Source organism: Elephantulus edwardii, unplaced genomic scaffold (assembly GCF_000299155.1).
Source record: "Elephantulus edwardii isolate Elephantulus edwardi_28Jun2011 unplaced genomic scaffold, EleEdw1.0 scaffold00070, whole genome shotgun sequence".
Lineage (NCBI taxonomy): Eukaryota > Metazoa > Chordata > Mammalia > Macroscelidea > Macroscelididae > Elephantulus > Elephantulus edwardii.
Genome location: NW_006399820.1, coordinates 13,266,462 through 13,284,828, shown reverse-complemented (window position 1 = coordinate 13,284,828; position 18,367 = coordinate 13,266,462). Strand labels below are relative to the sequence as shown.

The 18,367-nt window shown below is 39.2% G+C and overlaps 1 protein-coding gene across 1 annotated transcript in view; it reads left to right on the top strand.

Moving 5' to 3' along the window:
• Nucleotides 1-292: 292 nt before the first annotated feature.
• RNF144B (ring finger protein 144B) overlaps nucleotides 293-18,367 on the top strand; it is an 89,785-nt gene continuing 71,710 nt past the window's right edge. Inside the window, exon 1 of the mRNA XM_006888662.1 lies at nucleotides 293-489. Coding sequence (XP_006888724.1) covers nucleotides 325-489 — 165 coding nt within the window. The 5' untranslated portion in view covers nucleotides 293-324. The remainder of the gene's footprint in view (nucleotides 490-18,367) is intronic.

Sequence of the window (18,367 nt, the reverse complement as noted above, 5' to 3'; positions counted from 1 at the left end):
TTGAGTTGATTGTCATGTGACAACTCTGTATGGGGTGCTTCTTCATAGTGGTCTTTTAATTCCTATCGCTTAAACGATATGAATCAGGACGGTGCGGTCAGCTTTTATTGCATGATTCCAGGAACTCTCTGCTGAGGCAGCAGCCCATAGTTCTCAGAAATGCACTAGCTGCGTCCTTAGAGATCAATCAGTAAGAGGGCAGCTTTGTTCTGCAGAATCCCAAGCGTGTTGGTCAATTGATGACACCATCAGTGAATATAACATGTCTTGCTCTGCACCTTCTCGTAGGGTTTGAGGAGACTGCAGAAGTGTCCAGACAGGCTGATGAGCACAGTTGGTCGGCTCCACTACCTCACCATGACTGCCAAAACTCCGGCCCCTGGAGACCTGGCTCCAGCTCCCCTGGTCACTTGCAAACTCTGCTTGTGTGAATATCCCCTGGACAAGATGACCACCCTCCAGGAATGTCGGTGCATCTTTTGCACAGCCGTAAGTCTTCCTTTCTTCTCTCATGAGAAACATTAGAAAAACATAAGACCAATTTCTATGGCTTAGAGAGAAACTGAGGCTTGTTTATATATGGTGCTATTTTGTAATGCACTGGGGGTTTTTTTGCACTGGTTTCTGAATTTGTCTTGAATGGTACATCAAATGTTCCTTGATTTTAGGCAAAATGTATGTATATAAGTAATCTAATTATTGATTGAATAAACAAGATCATTACAGTCTTAAAGATTTTTGCTAAGGGGCCAAGTAGAGCCATTTTTAGCACACTTAACTACCATATAGCAAAAGCTCAACAGATATTTTTGAATGATGGAGAAAATGAGTTGCAATTTACTTTATGTGCTGAATTTTCTTTCACTAGATTGACTCATTTCCTGTAAAGGACAAGGCATACAACTCTTATTTGGTCGCATCTCTTTTTAAAAAATTCTATTTTCATGATATGCTGAACTCTGTGGAGCAAAGAGAAGCCATAAACATCTCCAGAACTGGGCTTCTTGTTTTCATTCTGGCATCATGTGTCAGCATCCACGACCTTTATACTGAGTTTCCCTGAAGGTTGCTGTGGAGTTGACAGTGGTATAGTAGAACTGTGTTCCTCAGGGTTTTCAGTAGCTGATTTTCACAAATAGACTTCCAGGCCTGTAGTGTGAGCACCTCTAGGGTAGACTTGAACCGCTAAGAAACCTCTATACTTTCATTTGGTAGCTGAATATATTAATCTGATAACCCGGAAAAAAACCCATTGCTGTCAAGTCTCATCGTGACCCCACAGGGTTTCCAAGGTCATCAGTCTTTCTGAAAGCAGACTGCCACACCTTTACAGCTGGTAGACTGGAACTGACCACGTTATTATTACCAGCTGAGCACTTAAGTGCTGTACCATAGAGGTACCTAATCTAATGCATACATGTTACTGTCAAGTCAGAGCCAACTCATCACAGATACTTGAGCAAGTTTTCAGAGGCTGTAATTGCATGAGAGAAGATTGTCCATTTTCTCCTGTGGAGCCACTGGTAGATTGAAATTGTCTATCTTTGGGTTGACAGCGCAACCCTTATCCTCTACGCTACCAGTGCTGTCTAGGCTAATAATGGGTTAGAAAAGAAAGTAGGGCCAGTAGAGGAAGCTCTGAACTGCAGGGCTGGGGGGATGCTGCAGTTTTAAGTAGAGTGGGCAGGGGTAGGTCTAACTAACAAGTGACTTTCCTGCTGTGTTCTCTTTCTTCATTATATATCAGGGTGTGTTACTTCACAGGAAGTGAAAAAATGGCCTTGTAATTTCAGGGCCTCCATCCCCCAGATCTTGCTTCATTTCTGAAAGATTTTATTCTAAAAATATTATTCTATTGAGGAAAATTGGAAGAATCTGGTCTGAAAAACAGTGTATTTGAATTTTGTAAATAAACTAGTATAATAAAAGAAGACCATAAAATATATTATTCTATCTGTAACTTTCTCACATGCTAAGACTTCTCTTGTTAATCTTTGATACCAAGGAGTCAAGAGCAACATTGAGCTAAAACCAGGTTGGACCTTTTTGTCTGAGGGTTAGTGGTGCTTAAAAGCAGGGCAGGAGAGTCTTATTTTGCTGTGAGATTTGATAGTGTAGAATTGGAGAGGATATAATGTTGGTTCATTAATTATTATTTGATAATAAGTATGCAAGTGATAGGTGATGTTTGCACAAAATGATTGATGTAATTGATAACACTCAGTTGGACACCTAAAGCTGTTGGAGTTCTGACGGCCTAGTGGTAAGAAGTTGAGCTGCCAGTGTGTTTTGACTCTACTCACTGCTCCAGGAGAAATGGGTACTCTGCTCCCATGCAACTTAATGGCTCTGAAGACCCACTGGAAGGTCATTTATGAGTTCGTTTCAACTCAGGGGCATATAACAATAACAAAAAAGTTGTTGAATTGGCAAATACTGTGTTATATATGTTTTTTTTTTAATAACAGCATTTTTCCTCATAAGAATATAGAAATGATTCTGGGTTGTATTTCAGATTCACAAGACCTGACTCTGACATCTTATTGTTTCAGTGGTTCCTGGTTCCTAATTTAAACTAGAAAAACTATGATATATATATGTGTGTGTGTATATATATATATATATGAGAATGCTTATATATAAGCAAAAACCTCACGGAACTCATTCCATTTTGGTGAATGAAATTGGGAGTATCCCATCCTTTTCTGTGTCCAGGAACTGTTTGAACAGAGGTGATGTTAGCTCCTCTCTGAATATTTAATAGAATTCTGTAGGGAAGCTGGACTTTTTTTGTTTATTACTGGTAATTTTGGTGTTTTGCTGTTAGGTTTTGCTTTCTTTATGTAACTGCTTAAATTTCTTCCTTTATTAAGTTCTGTTCAAATTTTCTACCTCAGTGTGCTGCAATCTAGAGAGCGTGTGGTTCGAGTCCACCAGCTGCTCTGTGGGAGAAGGATGGGCAATCTCCTTCCATGTGATTAACTACCTCTGAAAACACACCAGAGGTCAGCTGTGGGTTAGTTCTGACTTGATGGTACACAACAACAACAACATGTTTATAGTAAATTTTCCAGTTCTTCTAGTTTTTCAGATTTGTTGGAGTCTAGTTGTTGTTGTTGTCAATTTGATCTTATATAGATAATTCTTAAAAGCAAACAATGTTCAAAGCAGACATTTATATTAAGTTAAGCTAAAATATTGTTTGCATTATGGTAGCCTAGTGGGTAAGGAGCTGAACTGCCAACCCAGAGGTAGACAGTTTGAGTCCACCAGCTACTCCACAGAAGAAAGATGGGCAATCTCTTCTCTGGTCTCTGAAAACCTACTGGAGGGTCAGCCAACTCAACGGCACACAGAGCCACACAATATATTGTTTGATTTTAAGAAGATTTTAGGGGTATTTTATTGATGTTGTGGTTTAACATGTAAGATTATTTGAGTTTCAGGAAGGGCATACATAGTAAAACAAACTTAACTAAAAATGAACAAATAGATGATAAACTAATTATTTAGGACTTCCTAAAAAAGAAGCACTTATGCACATCAAAAGACTTCTTCAAAAGAGTCAAAAGACAAAGCTGGAGAAAATTCTGGCAATGATATATATGAAAAAAGACTAATTTCTAAAAATTTATTGGAGACTTTATCTCAACAAGAAAAAGACAAATAATCAAATTTAAAAATGGGCAAAGGACACGAGAAGACCCTTCATCAAAGGAGCGGTCCACAAACAAAATCAAGATAATATCTTACACCAAGAATAATGGAAATGAGAAAAAAAAGTAGAACACAGTGAATGCTGCCAGAGTGTAGGAAGATTGAAACTCTCCTACACTGATGATCGTAAAATTAGCAGATTATAAAGTGGTACATACACTGTGGGAAACAGTATAATAACTTTAAAAAAGGATATTTTGTGAAAACAATACATATGAAAACCAGTATAAAAGAAAAAGTTTATATTTTTTTAAAAAAGAAATAAATATACCATATGATCCAGCAATCTCATTACTAGCTGTGTAAATTATAGAAAAAAGAGTTATGACACAAATAGACATATGCACATCAATGTTCATTGTAGCATTATTCACAATAATAAAAAGTGCCTAGCACAGATGATGGATAACTACACACACACACTGAAACACTATGCAATGTGTTCATTCACTATGAAGTCACAGAACATCTTATAACGTGGAGGATATTATGCTGTGAAAAGTTAACCGATTGCAAAGGGGCAGATATTACATGAGACTGCTATTATAAAAAAAATCAAGGAAAAGTTGACACTCAGAAAGAAACATTCTTTGATGGTTCCCAGGGACGGGCCGAGGGATAGTTGTTACGTGCCATTTACTTGGCTCTGATTCTAGTGGGCCTATGTGCCACAGAATGAAATCCTGCCTGATCCTATACCATCCTCTCAATCCAAATGGTAGATATGTGTTAACTTTGGTGAAGGGAAATGTTACACACAGTAGGGAGAGATGAATACAACATGATTGGAATGAGGCAAGGCACTGGGAGATATGCAATATTATTGCAATAATAGTAATGAACAATTTGAGTGAATATGTAGGTATATGTGTAAGCTGATTATGTGTGGGACATTGTGTAGGAGTACACCCAAGACATTACAGAAGATTTGGCAGAAAATGTTTTTCTCCTTATATGCCTCTGGAAACTCTATGAACTTTAATAAATGACAATAGTTATAGAAAGGCTTCAGGCCTTCTGTTAATAGGATTGATATGAGTCGTGTTCAACTCTACGGCAACCCACAACAACAACAACATTTGGGAGGGTGAGTGGGTGGGAGGATGGAGGGACAACACATGAGGAGACCCTCGATGAGATGGATTAATTCAGTGACTGGGTAATGGGGGTAGATGTATTAGAGACAATAAGATTGGCACAGGATAGAGCAGGATTTAGGGCTGTTCTCTCATAGGATCACTGTGAGTCACAGGCTACTTGACAGCACATAACAACAACAACAACTTATGTATTTGTTTATACTGCAAATATATCCAGGCATATACTACAACATGTTGTAAGGTGCTGCCAACTCAATGTTGGCTCAGATTGTGTTGTTTTGTACCATAGAGTCTGAACCAACCCATAAGTGAACCTCTGGTAGATTTTTAGAGCCAGTTAATGGCACAAGAAGAGATTTCCCATTCTTCTTCTCCTGCAACCATATATCCTTAGCAGCCCTATAGACAATAGAACTACTGAACCCTGCACCAACTTCACACATGTTGCTGTGTTTGGGCCCATTGTTGCCCCTGTTGTATCAGCCTATGACATTGAGAATCTTTGTTTTCCACTGACTCTCTACTTTACCAAGCATAATATCCTTCTGCAGGGATAGAGTGCTTCCCCCCATTAATAGGTCTAAAGTACTTGAGACAAAATCTCACCATCCTTGCTTCTAAAAAGAAGCATTCTAACTGTACTTCTTAAAAACATCTTGAGACATTGAATATCTGAGTCACCAGACTTGAGGCCTTAGTACCATAGTATCAAGGAACTTCTAGATCAATTGGCAGACTATATCCTATAAAAACAATGTTGTACATCCCACTTTGTATAGTGGCTAGGGTCTGAAAAGCTTATGAGCTGTTTTTCCATCCTGTACAAAGAGTGAAGGAAATCAGATACTATAGGAAAACAATTAGTTCAGAGGACTAATTGGCCATGTGACCCCCAGCTTCACTCGTCAGAGATGCTAAGAACTAGATGGGACCCAGCTGCCTTTGTGGTTGCTCTGATTGGGATCACTATAAAAGGTCCTAGACAGAATGGGGGGAAAATTTGAAAAAATTATGTAAAAAAAACCAATTTTCCCCCCATAGAGACTAATGGAAGTCTTATGACCGTGATTTTTAGACACCCTTCAAACCTGGAACTAAACCTATTCCAGAGATTGCCTTACAGCCAAACAATAGGCTTATAAAGCAAATAGTAACACCCATAAGAAATATCTTCTCAGAGAAGTAAGCCATATGATACCGAAAGAACTGCAATTTCCCCAAAACAAGTTTTGAAGGAACAGGTAAAGTTGATTAGAAATGGGATTTAGGAGGGAGCTCTGGTGACCTAAAGGCAAGAAGCTGCACTGCAATCCCAGAGGTACGTGGTTTGAATCCACCAGATGCTCTGCTGGAGAAGGAGGGGCAATCTCCTCCTGTACCAGTCAGATCTTATTTGATGGTACACACACACACACATACACACACACACAATAATAAAATAAAATTTAAAAAATTAAAACAAGAAATAGAATCTAGGAATGAAATGGGAAGAATACTGATATACTGAGGGGATTGCAGCTAATGTCGTGAATCAAAGTGTTGATGAATTATTGATTAACTAGTTTTTAATTTGCTCTGTGAGCTTTCGTCCCCTGTCCTCATCATAGAGAGACTTACACACATGTATGTATAGACAGATACTTATATGCGTTTACAGGGCGGGGGAGAGAGAGATTACATAGGAGGCTAAGGGGACATTGAATTTATGTTAATGGAAACAGCTAACTCAGGCCCATGAGAATTCTTGTTTGACATGGACAAAGCAATCAAAGTCAGTAAAGGACACACAAGGGAACTCTTAAATCAGTGTATATTTTGCTGTGTATTCTCAAGAACAATAAAATAAGGAAAATTTTTAAAATAAAAACAACAAAATAACCTGCCTAACTTTCATTTCTCCAGCAATTAGTACAATTAGGCCTTTATTTAGACACATACTTCCTCATTGCTGAGGAGTGCTCAAAAGCAGACAGTAAAATGACTAGATGCTTTTGGGATCCCTCCAACTTTAGAACTCTTTGTACCTATAAACATTAACTTTACCCACCTTCCTATTACCCTGTTCTGCATGACTTACTACAAGCGGAAGTATTAAACTTGTGTGGACACAATTACATGAAACTAAAACCAGGCTCCTTGCTGTTAAGTTAAATCTGACCTTACAGTGATCTTCAGTTGGGTTTCCAAGGTGTAAATCTTTATAGAAAGGCTGCTCATGTTCTTCTGGTGGGCTTGAACCACTGATCTTTTGCTTAGAAGCCCATCATATTATCTACTACAATATTAGGGCTCTTTTTATGATTACATTACCCAAAACTAAGCCCAGACATTGCCATCAAGTTGTTTCCAGCATATAAATCTTTAAAGGACGAGCCTGCTTATCTTTTTCCTTTGAAGCAACTGGTAGATTCAAACTGATGACCTTCCTCTTAGCAGCCCGATATTTTATGCATTGCACTAGCAGGGCTCCTTTGCTTCTCTTCAGTATTTGAATTTAAACTCATTATTTTTGAGTCAGAATCAACTTATGGCTGACCTTTGAGCTGAAGCTGTAAGTCTCATTAGAGAAGATTTGTCCATCTTCCTCTGTCAGAACTGCTGGTGGATTCGAACTGCCAGAGAGGTACTGTCTTTGGGTTAACAGTGCAACTCATTATGTACTGTGTGATCACAGCTCTTTGATTCAGTTAGTGCCTAGACATTTGTAAGTGAAATCAGACTTAACCTGAAATATTGCTCTAATTTAATTTCTTTTCTTAGAAAATATGTTTTAAAAGATCTTTTAGCACTCTCTCCTCAATTTTATCTTAAAAATTTTTTAAAGCTAAGTTTACAAATCATATTGGTATGTCATTTAATCATTCACACACCTTTTGTTTTATAACAATAGCTACAAATGATGAATGTAATTAAAGACAGTATATGGTCAACTCCTGTCTATTGCCTTTCCCTTTGTCCAGCGTAACAATTTACTACTTCTATCAACCTTCTTGCTTCCTCCCTTTCTGGCCTTACTAAGCATTCAAAAATGTACCCCTTCCAAATTTCAATTTACGTTTAGTTTTTGGATGTCAGATGTTTTGGATTTCCAAGGGTATGGGGAAATTTCTTCTATTTTCTGATGCCATGGATGCTATACCCTGGTTTTTAGCCTGGAAGAGACTTTTTGCACCTACTTTATTGCCTTTGAGTCAGAACTGACTCATAGCTGACCCTCCATCAGGATTTCAGAGACCTTTGGGTTGGCACTGTAACTCCGTACCCACTATCCTCCCCATCTGCAAAGTAATTTTACTCAGATATAAAGGTATACTCAGTTGATAAGGTGCTGTACGAATCTATTCTCATACAAGTTATAAAGCTTTAATTTTTTTTAAAGTCTTTTCCTTTTATTCCCTAAGAGCTGTCATTGACCATTTTGCTGTGAGATTAAATTATTTTCATTTTCAGCATCACTGTGCTCCAATTCTAGCTTTGCTCCAACTCTTTTGTATGATTGGCAAGTTACTTAATTCTTTTAGAACTCGGATTTCTCACATGTGAAATGAAGGCATTCTAGAATTGTGATGCAGAGTGCATGACTGGTGTGTGAGAATAAACAGATGGCAAGTATCTCAGTGGCCCATTGAGTGTTAACCTACTCATTTCATAACTTTTGAGAGACCTGGACTTTCAATAAAGATACCTGGTGGTATCATGGGCTAAGCATTAGAATGCTAACTCTAACCTAAAGGTCAGTTTATACTACTTTCTTCTGTATATTGTTGTTGTTACCATTGAGTTGCTTGCAACTGATAGTTACTCATAGTACATCAGCTTTGAACTCTGGTCTATCCTGAGCCCACATTATTATCTTTGACATACCTACCTCCATTAATTACCCCAGTCACTGAATCAATCCATCTCATCAAGGGTCTTCCTCTCTTGCACTGTCCCTCTACTTTCCCAAGCATGATGCCACTTTCCAAGGACTAGTCCCTCCTTGCAACATGCTCAAAGTATGTAAGATGGAGCTTCAGAGTCCTTGCCTCCAAGGAGCAGCCTGGTTTCACCCTCTTCAGGAAAAACCTGTTTGTTTTGTTTTGGCATTCCATGGTATATTCAAAACTCTTCTCAAGCACCACAGCTCAAAAGCATCAATTCTTATTCTATCATCCCTAGTCATTGTCCAGTTTTCTGATGCATAGCAAATAATTACAAAGACCATGGCCTGTATCAGGCACACCTTAGTCTCCAGACTGACGTCATTGCTCTTCAATACTCTGGAGAGGTCTCTGAGAGTCGACTTCCCATACTAGCAGCAACACAAGAGTTAGCCATCATAGAAACACAAAAGGCTTGAGACCCAAGCCATCATATCAAGGGTTGAATAGGGGGAGGGAGGTTTTGAATGGGGTAGGTATGAGTGGAAGGGGATGCTGGTGGAGCAGGGAAAGGGATGGGTCACGATATACGTACCCCCTCCCCCAAAAGATATTACGTACCAAGGGTGGAGAGCAATATTGAATCTATTGGTTGCATCTATAATTGGGAAATCTCTTTCATCTGCTCCTTTCTGTAAAATGCTTGTCTAGAGATACTGTTCTACATCTGAGCATTCAAATTAAGACAGACTAGGAAGAAGAATTGACCATCCACTTCCAAAATAACAGGTCTTTGAAAACCCCATGTACAATAGAGCACACTTAGAGTACAATAGTAGACATGGCAATTGAGGCTGAGCTCTGAGATATGGAAACACAAAGGAGGAGGAACAGTTGTAAGCAGACACTAGTGATTGAAACATGAAATGTGAGAAGCATGAAGGCAGGAAAATCGGATATTAAGAAAGAAATGGGACACTAAAATATTGACATACTAGGTATCAGCTGTGAGGAACCTCACAAGAGTACTGAAGAACAACGATGTCAGGCTGGAGACTAAGGTGCACTTGATCCAGGCTATAGTCTTCACAATTACGTGCTATGCATCAGAGAGTTGGACAGTGAATAGGGATGATAGAGAATTGATGCCTTTGAGCTGTGGTGCTGGAGAAGGGTGTTGAATATACCATGGACTGCTAGCAGAACAAACAGGTGTGTCCTGGAGAGGATGAAGCAAGAATGCTCCTTGGAGTCAAGGATTCTGAAGCTTTGTCTGACATACTTTGGGCATGTTGCAAGGAGGGACTGGTCCTTGGAGAGGGACATCATGCTTGGGAGAGTGGAGGGACGGCGCAGGAGAGGAAGACCCTCGATGAGATGGATTGATACTGTGCGTGGAGTGGTGGAAATGAGTGTGTTTGAGACAATGAGGTTGGCCCTGGATAGAACGTTGTTTAGGGCTCTTGTACATAGGGTCACTATGAGTCACAGGCAACAACAGCAACAAGGTATTAGCTAAATGGATTGGCATGGGACATGTTCAGTCAACAATCATATGATCTACTCTTCCAGAGATGAAAAGATGAGGAAAAATGGGGTTGCTTTCACAGTTAAGAAAAGTCATTTCTAGATCCACCATGAAATTTAATGTTGCAAATTACATACAGGATAATGTCCATACACATATAAAGAAGTCCAGTGAACATCACTATCATTCAGATATATGCACCAACAACCAGAGCCAAAGAGGAGGAAATAGAAGATGTCTACCAATTTTTGCAGTCAGAATTTGATCGAACATGTAATCAAGATGCATTAATAATAAAGGGTGACTGTAATACAAAAGTTGGGAACAGGGAAGAGGTATCAGTAGCTGGAAAACATGGACTTGGTGATAGAAATGAGGCTGGAGATAGAATGATAGACTTCTGTACAATCAATGATTTATTCATTGCAAATACTTTTTATAAGAAACATAAATGCAGACTATATGCAGGGATTTCACCTGATAGTATGCATAGGAATCAGATTGATTACATCTGTGGAAAGAATCACTGGAGAAGCTCACTATTAGCTGTGAAGAGTAGACCACGTGCTGATTGCAGAACAGACCATCAACTTCTCATATGCAAGTTCAGCCTGAAGCTTCAGAAGGTTAAATCAAATCTGGATATTAGAATTGAGCAAAAAAGAGAAAAATGACTGACTCAAACCTTTTTATAAATGGAGCATGCTTAGCTAACTTCAACAAGAAACTAGACATACTGATAGGTTAGAGGTTAGTGCTGTCCATCATGTAGTTTGAATCTCCCAGCTGCTGAAGAGAAGACGGGGCAATGTCCTCTTTGAGAATGTATAATGTCAGAAGCCTAATGGAACTGCACCATGAGCTGGGATTGACTGGAGAGTAGTGGGTTTGGTTTTTAATTTGACGTTTAAATAAAGGGGTCCTGGTGATATAGTGGTTAAGTGCTTAACTACTAACAGAAAGGTTGACAGTTTGAACCTACCTTATGCTTCAGAGGAAAAAGATATGACAGTCTGCTTCTGTTAAAATTATAGCCTTGGAAACCTGGTGGGGCAATTTTGTTCTTTCTTTCAGGGTCTTTATGAGTCTGAATCAACTCAACAGCAATGGATTTTGGTCCTTTAAGTGGGTACACCTCACAATAAGTGTGTTTTATGGAGCATCATTCTGAGAAACGGAGATGACTTTTGAATAAAGGGTCCTATAGTCGAATTAGTTTGGAAACCATTATGCTCTCTGTTCGCTCTGGGAAGGACATGGTACACATTTACATTTAGTGTCTGCAAAACCCTATAGTTTAGAAGGAAAGCAAGAGACTCTGCTTCCCTACTCCCAGTGAAGCAATTTCACTTGACTATGCAGTGTTTATTAGTGCAACACTTACTTACAGCTCCCTCACATCCGGTGCTCTTTAGAAGAATGTTGCTTTAAATGATTGCATGTAGGTAATTCTTAATTTAAATGACATCTGGAAAAAGACATGTGATGAAAATCACGCCAAGCCCTTCAGTGTGTCTAGTTTCTTGCTAAATAAAGTAAGTTAGGTATGCGCCATTTGAAAATGGTTTCTGTTATGACTTTTTGCTCAATTCTAATATGCAGAAGAAAACTCAAAACCCATTGCCGTCAGGTTAGAATTGATTTATTGCTGATCTTCCAGGTGGTTTTAAGAGGCTGTAAATTGCTTGGGAGTAGATTGCCCATCTTTTTCGCTTGGGATAGCTGGTGTATTCGAACTGCCTGCCTTTGGGTTGACAGTGCAACTCCTTATTTACTGGACCACTAGAGCTCCCTTGTACAGAAGAAAGTGTAATGGAAAGCAAGAGAAACTGAATCTACATGACAAAAATAGACTTGACTTCCATTAAACCAAGCCAGTTGTCGTTCTATCAGCTACAATTTATGGCAATCCTATGTGTGTCAGAAAAGAACTTGTCTCCACAGAATTTTCATGGCTCTGACCTTTTGGAAGCAGATTGCAAGACCTTTTTTCTTGAAGTGTCTCTGGAATAATTTAAACTGAACTTTTCTTTTCAGAAGTCAGTAGTCAAGTGTTTAATGGTTTATACCACTCAAGGGCTCGATGATTCTCCCATCTTCTTATATGTTATTAAGTTGGCTCCAACTCAGAGTGACCCTATTAGACTCAGTAGATTGAAAATTCTGCTCAGTTCTGCACCATCCTCACAATTTCTGCCATACTTCAAAGCTCATTGTTGCAGTCACTGTGCCTATTCATCCTGGTGAGGGTCGTCTTCTCCTTCATTGAGCCTTTACTTTTCCAAACAAGATGTTTTTTCCCAGGGATTGAACCTTCCTAACAATATACCACAAGTATATGAGTTGGAGAGAGTTTCACTATCTTTGCTTCCAAGAAGCCTCTGACTGAACTTCTTCCAAGATAGACTTGTTTGTTCTTTTAGCAGCCCATGATATATCCTGCACTTTTCACTGACTCCACAATTTGGAGGCATCAATTCTTTGGACTTTCTTATTCACTAATTTCCACACACATGGGATGTGGCTCCACTAGCCTGACTAGAATCATGCATCATTAAGATGTTGGCTCCATGGAGCCAACAAAGATGATATTGTTGAGTCTTGGAGGAGAGGTGCTGTGGGGTTACTTTTTCTATTTGGAAGGTTTCAGGAATATTAGGTTAGTAATGCTGTGCAAAAAGTCTCTCTCACTTTTCCCATTAATTAACCAAATTGAAAAATTTCAGACTTCCCTTTTGATTTTGCAACACACTTATAAGTAATAATGAACAATTATAATTCAAATGAAAAAAAGTTTTGCAAACGTTAGTTATCAAAGCAGTGAAAATTTGTGGATTTGCTCCCCTGTGAGTAATATTTGCCTGTCCGATTTATTTTAGGGAGCTATTTCTGTCAGCCATGAATTAAGGAATCATGAAAACACAGTTGTTGCTTGTTTTTATAACCTAGATAATTTCACCTGAAAAGAGTCGGTATGTTGGGCACGGTGTATTTACTTTTCAGATTAAAGGCAGGATATGCTGAGCAAAAAGAAAATAAAGTCCAACCATATTCTTGCCTTTTTCCATTACATTTCGTTGGCTCTTAATAGTTAGGACTCCTTTTACTATTCATTTCACTGGGCCAAATGGGTTTTCCAATGTTTTAAAAGTGAGAGGAAATATAAAACTTTTTAGACCAAGCCCTTCTTTCCCATTGGGCTTGTTGGGTGACCTTTAAGAAAAGCCCACGTAGGGCCTGGGAGAGGTTTACAATTTGGAAAGATTTTCAGAGTATATGTGTGTATATATTTTTAGAGTGTGTGTGTGTGTGTGTTCCTAGGGGTTGATGCATTTCCCATCAGCTAAACTGTCTGAAATGGTTCTTTATTATATTACTAGCATTAGGATAATCCAAACCAAACCAAATCAATCCAAACCAAACCAAACCAAACTCACTGTCATTGACTTGATGCCAACTCATAGAATCCTTTCCCTATCTGGCACTATTCTCATGATCTCTGCACTGTTTAATCCCTTTGTTGCAGTTATGTTTTAGTCTATCATGTTGAGGGTCTTCCCGTCTTTTATTGAACCTCTACTTTTCCAACCACGGGATGTAACATAGAGGCATATAATCAAATGGTCAGCAGTTTGAATTCACCACCTGTACTCACTGGGAGAAAGATGAGCACTGCCCTCCATAAAGATTTACACCATCAGAGACTCAATGGAGGACCATTAGATGGTGGTGAGTCAAATCAGTAGACCGTTACACCTTTCTCCTGCAGAACAGCTGGTGGGGTCAAACCATTGATTGACCTTTCAGTTAGTGGTAAGTTGCTTTAACCACTGTTCCATCAGGGCTCCTTGCATTAGAGAAAGGGGATATAATTTTCCCTACATCCACTTGCATTAATTCCTTGCAGTGGTTAAGAGCACAGATATGGGCACAGGAAGATCTAGACTCAAATCAAGCCTTTGCCAGTTGATGCTTTATGGCTTTGGGTGATTACTTGAATCTCTCTTAACCTTAGTTTCCTCACCTGTTAAAGATGCAAGAATAGAGAGAATGATAATACTTATCTAAGACTTCATCTCACATTCTCACACACTCTTGGGTATGTTATCAGGAGAGCCCAGCCATCATGCTTGAAAAAGTAGAAAGTAGGGAAAAGAGCAGAGGACTCTCAGCGTGGTGACTGCCATAGTGGGTTAAGCACAACAGAGATTGGAAGGATGGCCCTGAACTGGGCAGGGTTTGGTTCTCTTGTACATCGGGATTCTATGAGTTGGAGCTGATTTGATGACAATAATAACAGAAACAAAGGAGGGGTTAATAGTGTTGACTGCCATCAAGGTGCTTTCCAACTCATGATGACTCTTGTAGGTGACAGAATGAACATATGTCTTGTGTATGTGACACATTGCAGGTTGCACTGATGTTATCCAGAGAGTTACTACGTGCTGCGTTTCAGCAGTGCATGGCCGGGTCTTGTTCCACATTACAGCAGTGGGGAAGCCTCCAAGGACAGGCAACATGTGGCCTAACATGCGGTGCAGTGGCTGGGAATGTACCATGAACCATCACTACCCTTCAAGAGCGCTGTTAATGATGGCTGCCATCGAGTTGGCCCCTGACACATGGTGACCTCTTGAGTTAGAGAGTGCACTGGATCCGTAGTGTTTTCTTAACTGTAATCTTTATGGAAACAGACTTTTCCTTGCATAGAATTTCTGGGAGGATCCAAACAACTAACCTTTTTGCTAGCTGATTGTAAACCATTTGCATTACCCAGGCTTCGTCAAAGGGACTGGAGGGGACATCAAGTGAAAATTCCAATAAAGCTTTTAGCACAGTGACAAGCTCATAGTATTGGAATTATACTGGCCATTCTTAAATTCCATTAATATACTGAGATAGTCTATTTCTTAAAACACTTTAGAGAAAGGAAATTTTGTAAAGATTTGGCTGGCCCCTCATTTGCTTTCATAAAAAGTAGACTATATAGGTGACTTTACCACTCTTCTGGGACACCTACAAACTAGTAATTAGGGTAGAGAAGGAAATTCTCTGGATTTGTTCACAGAGTGTGCTGTAGCTGGATGTGTGAACTGAAGGCCTAGAAGTCGAGAATAAAACAAAAGCAGTGCTACTTTGAAAGCAAATCGGCTGCAGTTGAGTCTCTTCTGGTTCATGTGTGAATCAGGTTGGCATGTTTGTAAGTAGATCTCCAGGCCTTTCTTCTTAGGTGCCTTTAAAGTCCCAACTTTATGGCTAGTAGTTGAATGTGTCAATATTTGCACCACACAGGGACTCCTTAAAGATAAATATTTGAACACACTTCCAATGGATGTAAAAGACTAAGAAAGTGTGTTACGCTACTCTGGTGGTAAGGAGCTTCATTGTCCAAAGGCACATGGTTGGAATCCACAAGCTCTCTACAGGGGAAATATAGACAGTCGCCTCATTTGCAATTTACTGTCTCTGAAAACCCATCTTGACAGTGCACAACAATAACTCTTCACAAAAATCTCACTCCTTGCTATTGAGTTGGGACCAACTCACTGCTGACCCTCCAGCAGGCTTTTGGAGGCCATAAATAACTCATCTTTCTCCCACGGAGCTGCTGGTGGATTTGAACCTCCAGAGAAATTCTGCCTTTGGGTCAACAGCGCAAACTCTAGGGACTGTATCAACAGAGTTCCCTCACAAGAGTATAATAATATAATGACTTTTTAGCTTCAAACATTTGATTATATTGTTTTGAATATCTTTTATTAAGGTCTTGCAGAAACAGCAAGGAATAATGAGGCCTCTTTCTCCAGGCCAATGTCACAGAACAGTTTTCTTTTGTCATCTTCTGATTATGTATCTTGCCAACTTTTCTTTTCCTGCTGTTGCTGTTGTTGTTAAGTGACTTCAAGTGGAGCATGACTCATAGCGACCCCATGAACAAAAGATCTGAACCCTGCTCTATAACTATCATCGTTTCTGTATGTTTATAGAGTTTCCAGAGGCATGTTGTTTAGGAAGTAGATGCCACTCCTGCTTCCAAACCAATTTCTGTCTGGGAGCTCCACCAAACACTGTTCACAATGAATAACTAATATGACATTTGACACACCAGTGTTTAGCATCACAGAAACCCCAAGTTATTTCAGTACAGCAAAATTGACAGACCAGTGCTTTATCACTTAGAAGAATGCTAATCCCAAACACAGTCAACATCAGGCTCAAGGGCTGCCCTTGTGCTCTACCACCTTTAAATACAAGGCCCTTGATAGGTCCTTGTTGACTCTAAACCAAAAGGCTTCCAGTGCACAGCTGATTGCTAGCTAAATCTGAAAATTGTTTCATTCACACCCAATTGTGAATGAAAAAACCTAACCAAACAGTCCACATGGAACCCCCACCAAAACAAGAGAATCCATCTTCCAGAATCCAACCACTTCACATGTGAGCCTCAAAACAAAAGATTTAGTTGGGGTCCGACCAGCTTTTCCTGTAGCTCTCAAATTTTTGTAGTTGTCTGGATTCCTATTCCAAAATATTTCTGTCTTCTATTACAATTAAATGGACAGAAATAAATTCTATCAACTTAAACTTTGGTTATCCATTTGGTTTCTGATACTAAAATAGGCTGTCTCACAGGGTTTCTTTATGCTAGTGATTAATTTCACCTGGGCAAACAAGGGTACATCTCTGGATTTTTCTTTGCTTTTGAGATGACTCCAGTATAATTGTTGTTTATTCTTTGTAAGAGTTACAGTAAAACTACTATGATGACTTTGACATTTTATCAACTCATTAGCTCAAGTTGCTAATCTTTAAAAAAAATGTGTATGATGCAATGCTTTTTAGTATATTTACAGAGTTGTGCAACCTACATAAAAATGAAATTTCTAATATTTTCATCACCCCAGGGAGAAATCTTATAGTCATTATCAATCTTACACCTCCTGTCCCACCCCATCCTCTCAATTTTAGAAAAAAGAATACCTACTACTCTCTTAAGTTTGCCTATTTTGGACACTCCATTTAAGTGAGATTCTTTGTCACTGTCTTAATTCATGTGCAACAACATTTTTCAGGGTTAATTAATTTATGTGCCAGTACTTCATTCTTTTAAAAAACTTGTTTGTAATGATAAATATATATGTAATGAAACATTGCCATTTCAGTATTCTTCACATGCAAGGTTCAGCAATGTTGCATCCATACTGTTTGAAAGTTGAGCTGTTTCAGGGTCAGATGGCATCTGAGAAGTAAGAGCAAATTGTAGCAGCGTGAGAAATGGAGTACAGATTACTCAAGCAGGAACTGGCTTCTTGGACCTATGATCTCACCCATCCTAATGCTCACAGCTTGCTTATTCATGGAGGGTAGTAAAATGTGACACGAAACGAGAGCACAGTAAGAGAAACTAGACCATTAAGGCCCAACTGACTTTGTAGAAGACAGTGGTATTTTGGTGGTGGAAGTCTCCCCTTCGAGGCAGAAGACTCAGGTTTGATTCCTGACCAATGCACGTCATGGGCAGTGAGTACTAGCCACAGCTTGGGGAAATGATGTGGCAGTCGGCTTCAGTAAAGATCAAAATGCAAAACCAGTTCTGTTGTTTGGGATTGATTACAACTCGTAACAACTCTGTAGAATAGAGTAGAACTTCCACATAGGGTGTCTGAGGCTGCAATCTTTAAGGAAGCAGACTTTCTCATCTCCCTATGGAGTGGCTAATGGTTGGAACTGTCAACTGTCCAGTTAGCAGAGTTGAGTGTTTAGCCACTGCTCCACCAGTCACATCATAGTAGAAAGACCTAGTAACTTACTCCTGTAAGAACTGGTCCGCATGGGGGCAGTTCTGCTCTGTTCGTTAGTGTCACTGAGTAAAAATGGACAAGTTTTTTTTTAATTTTGTTTTGGTTTTTTTTTCTTTTTTTTAATTACTTTTTATTTTATTATTTTTGTGTGAGTGTGCCGTCAAATCAGATCTGACTGGTACAGGAGGAGACTGACCCTCCTTCCCCGGCAGAGCATCTGGTGGATTCGAACCGTGCGCCTCTCGGATTGTAGAATTTTGTTGTTTTTGTTTTTTATAATGTTCTGTGATTGGCTTTATCAAAATTTGTAATGTAGATTCATAGTAGATTTTGGAATTGTTTCCAATTGCTGCTTTT